General features: G+C 39.9%; 1 protein-coding gene across 1 annotated transcript; it reads right to left on the bottom strand.

The window, feature by feature from the left end:
• Window positions 1-562: 562 nt before the first annotated feature.
• Window positions 563-1,219, bottom strand: LOC125834285 (uncharacterized). The gene is made up of 3 exons (XM_049513448.1): window positions 1,038-1,219; window positions 969-990; window positions 563-859 (listed from the first exon to the last, which is right to left on the bottom strand). Exons 1-3 carry the CDS (start codon window positions 1,217-1,219, stop codon window positions 563-565), a joined length of 501 nt encoding a protein of 166 aa, XP_049369405.1.
• Between the last annotated feature and the right edge of the window lie 2,995 nt (window positions 1,220-4,214).

Genomic DNA, 4,214 nt, shown 5'->3' with positions numbered 1-4,214 from the left:
ACACAAGGTAGGGACCAAAAAAAAAAAAACAGTAACAGAATTTTCCACACAGCTATTACAAGTATGATAGTCGAAGAGTGTTAAGAGTTCGAAAATCTATTCAAGAATAAGCTATGAGAGAAGCTAACTATTTGAGATACACAAGAGCTTCTAATGACTTTCGAATTTCACGCCCAAGATTGTTATAACACAAATTCAAGAATTCCAATGCCAACAGTTTGACAAATGAACTTGGAATATGCCCATCTACTATATTATGTGCCAGAGAAAGATTAATCAATTTATCGAGATCCCCTAAAGTGCTAAGAATCTTATCAGAAAAATTAATTTTTGACAGATCAATAAATTTTAGAGCCTTTAAATTTTCAATCTCAATGTGTATTTTTCCACTTAATAAATTGGATGAAATATTGAATTATTGATTTCATCACATTGTAATCTATATAGTCCTATAAGATTTGTTAAATTGGATAGCTCTCTTGAAACGATTCCAATAAACTCATTGTAAGTCAATGACAAGATTTGCAGTTTTTTGCACTTAAATAAGTTTGGTGGAATAACGTCACTGGATAATGGGAACCTCAAAATCAACCTCACAATCAAGTATCACAAAATCCACTAGAAAGATAAAAGACTCCACTTTCACTAGTACATCTTGGAGAACACCAATGGGCCTCTTCACAGTTCTATCGGCCATGAGCAATCGCATCGCAGTCGGTTTTGGATCTCCCAAACCCAATTTCTTGTAAATAGACAATGGCATCAGATTAATACTAGCACCCAAATCACATAGCACCTTAGCAAAATGCAGCAACCCGATGGTACATGGAATAGTAAAGGCACTAGGATCCTCTTTTTTCTGCACAAGGGATCTTGTAGCAATAGCACTACAATGTTGCAACCTATCATCATCTTCAAAACTCACGGCCCGCTTCTTAGTCAGCAAATCTTTCATAAACTTCGCATACCCAGGCATTTTCTACAAGGCTTCTATCAATGGAACATTGATGGAAAGTTGTTTCAACATACTAATAAACCTGTGGTATTTCCCTTCTTCAGTCTTCTTCACTAATCTCTTTGGGAATGGAGGTGCAGGTCTAGGCATGGGAACAACGTTCTGGGTTATCTCCACTTCCTTCTCTGTAGCATTCTCAAACTCTCCAGTAACCTCGATCTCATCATCATCTTTACTAACCTCAACTTCAACCTCAGACGGCATGGGTGGATCAATGGTTTGCCTACCCCCTCGAGTAGTGACTGCCATACAATGCCCATCATTCTTCGGATTTTGGATGGTGTTGCTAGGAAGTGTGCCAGGATGACGTGGGTTTACTGTAATAGATAATTGATTCATCTGCTGCTCAAGTTGCTTGATTGACACTGCATGGGCATCAACTTTTTGACTAATACCAGACAAGTCGTATTGCATCTCCTTCACATTCTCATCCGTCGAATTAAATCTCTTCATCATCTTCTGCATCATATCCCCAATCCGTGACATACTACCCCCAGCTTCATTATTACCATATTCCCAATTTTGAGGAGGAGCATAAGGTCCGGCCCTTTCATTTTTGTTGTCATAGTTGTTCCGGTTGTAGTTGTTGTCGTGGTTGTAGTTTCCATCCCGGACATATTGACCCTCTCGGTTGTAGTTGTCATAGTTCTAACCTTGGTTTCCTTGACCTTGGCGCTAACTATCCAAATTCGAACCTTTGGCATTGGCTCAGAAACCCCCCGTCTGATCATTCACTGCATAAGTATCCTCTTCATAGTAGCACTCCTCAACCGGTGGTGGATTTCTAGTCAAATAATTCACAGCATTTACCTTTTTGGCATCTCTACTCACATCTTTCAACACCAACCCCAGTTCGGTCCTCATCTGAGCCATCTCCTCACGAATGTCATCGGCAGATTGGTTAGGTGTGGATTGGACTACAAACGTGCTCCTCCCATTTTCTGACTTTCTAGTGCTCTAAGCTTTGTTATTTCGAGAGATTTTCTCCAATTTCTCAATAATCTGTTCAAAGGTACACTCACCATATGAACCCTCAGCAATAGTATCAAGCACAGCCTTGCTATTGTCATCCTGACCTCTGTAGAAGTATTCCTTCAGCGACTCATCATCAATATGGTGATTCAGAACACCTCTTATAAATGCAGTGAACCTATCCCACGAACTACTCACAGACTCTCCAGGTAGTGCCACGAAGTTGTTGAGTTTATCTTTGTGGTTCAGTTTCTTTGACACTGCGAAGTACTTTGCCAAGAACACCTTCTGCAATTGATCCCATGTGTGAATCGAGTTATATGAGAGCTCAGTAAACCACACAGCAGCATCACCAGTCAATGATAGATGGAATACTCTCAACCCAATAACATCCATGTCCAATTTCGGTCGACCCACGCAACTCTTGCAAACACTCCTCAACTTGGCCATGTGTCCATGTGGATCCTCTGATGCCAAACCAAAGAACAAACCCCTCGTTGTAAGCATCTGCATCAGACTGCTAGTCACCACGAATGTAGGTCCTGGAGGTAGAGGAGGTAGAACAATAGGTCCTTCAGATTCAGTGGTATTGAAATCGACCCTATAGTTATCACGCAGCCTCGGTTCTGCTGGATTTTGTACCCTCAATGCATCTCCCAGTAGATTACCACCACGATTCTCAGCATTCTCATTATCAACCCTAGGAGGCTACAACTCAACCCCATCACCTAGATTTCCTCTGATAGGATTGACTGGGACTTTTTGGTTATTCATCCTTCGCAAAGTTCTGTTCAATTCAAGATCGTAAGGAGTCAGTGGTTCACCTCAACTCCGTGTACTTGGCATACACTAGAGTAGGAACCTGAGAGAAACAAAACAAAAGAAAAACTAAAATTAAGAAATAATTGACTAAAGTTCAATAGTGTAGTTAAACTTAATCTAAAAGTCTTATTCCCTGGCAGCGGCGCCAAAATTTGATACGCTCAAATTACACCTCCCTAAAGAAGTATAAGCGATCGTTATCAAGTAAAGAACCCAACTTGTAAGTTGGGGTCGATCCCACGATGAATATGGTTTAGACTTAAACTAAACTTACGATTATATTCATTTAGTCAACTTATTTCTGAGACAAGTAAGTAAAGGGGGGGGGAGGGGTTTGTGTAACAAATAACCGATTGTAGTTGAGAGAACAAGTGAGCAAGATTCAAACTTTTAGTTGTTATCAATGAGAGAAAGTGACTAGGGTGTATGTGTTCCCCATAAGCTCATAACGCGGTAATCCTAGTAGTAGTAATCATTTTCTAGTGTATCACATGCAAAGTGATAAGTTATGTATCTCTAAGTCCTTGGTCCGGCAAATAGAGAATTTCACCCCGCACCTTGGTCCAGCAAAGTGTGTATAATTTACTAACCCTCGCACCAACTGACACTAGACTATTAGATAGTATCACACTAAATTTATGTTGATAGTTCTTTTCTTATTAACTACCTCTTTGGTCTGGCAAGTAGCAACAAGGCGAGTTCTAACGTTGCGCACCATTAAAAAGACTTCTAAACGAAAGAATTGTCAATGCATGCAATAACACTATTCAAGAATTACTTCGTTACTATTCATACGTTGTTAATCGCTCGTGGTTCCCACAACCTTAGTTGTGGATTTAGTTACCCATAGTAGCAAGAACACAATTCATATTTTAGAAGAAGAATTCATGAACTTACATAATAAGAAGAACAAATCCAAAAACCCAACTTGAATTTCAAAGTTAAAATTTTCAAAACGAACTTAGGAAATCAAGAATTGCTAGAATTGCAAGTTAATCTTCAAAGCCAAAAACTAGAACTAAAATAATAATGTCTAACCCCCAAAAACGAGGTTTACCTCCCTTATTTATAGAAAAACATGTCCTAACTAAAAAGGAAACGAAATAAGGAAATAAAGTTTATGGACGCGGTTTCGATCTACGACACTGACCTACGGACCGTGGACTGACCTGCGGTCCGTAGGTCCCTTCCATGATTTGGGACTTAGGAATTTTTCCAAAGGTCAAAATCTTCAACTCTCAGTAACAATTGACGGATCAACAAAATGGACCGTGACTCGATCCATGGTCTGTGGATCCTCCTCCGTAGCTCCATACTTAAACTTTTGAAATCAAGTACTCCTTCTCTGAATCAATTGACGGAGTTGCAGGACGGCCCTAGGTCAACCTACGGTCCGTCATTCGTA

Source organism: Solanum verrucosum, unplaced genomic scaffold (genome assembly GCF_900185275.1).
Source record: "Solanum verrucosum unplaced genomic scaffold, falcon-dt-bn FXZP01000026.1, whole genome shotgun sequence".
Lineage (NCBI taxonomy): Eukaryota > Viridiplantae > Streptophyta > Magnoliopsida > Solanales > Solanaceae > Solanum > Solanum verrucosum.
This window is presented reverse-complemented; position numbering and strand designations above follow the sequence as displayed.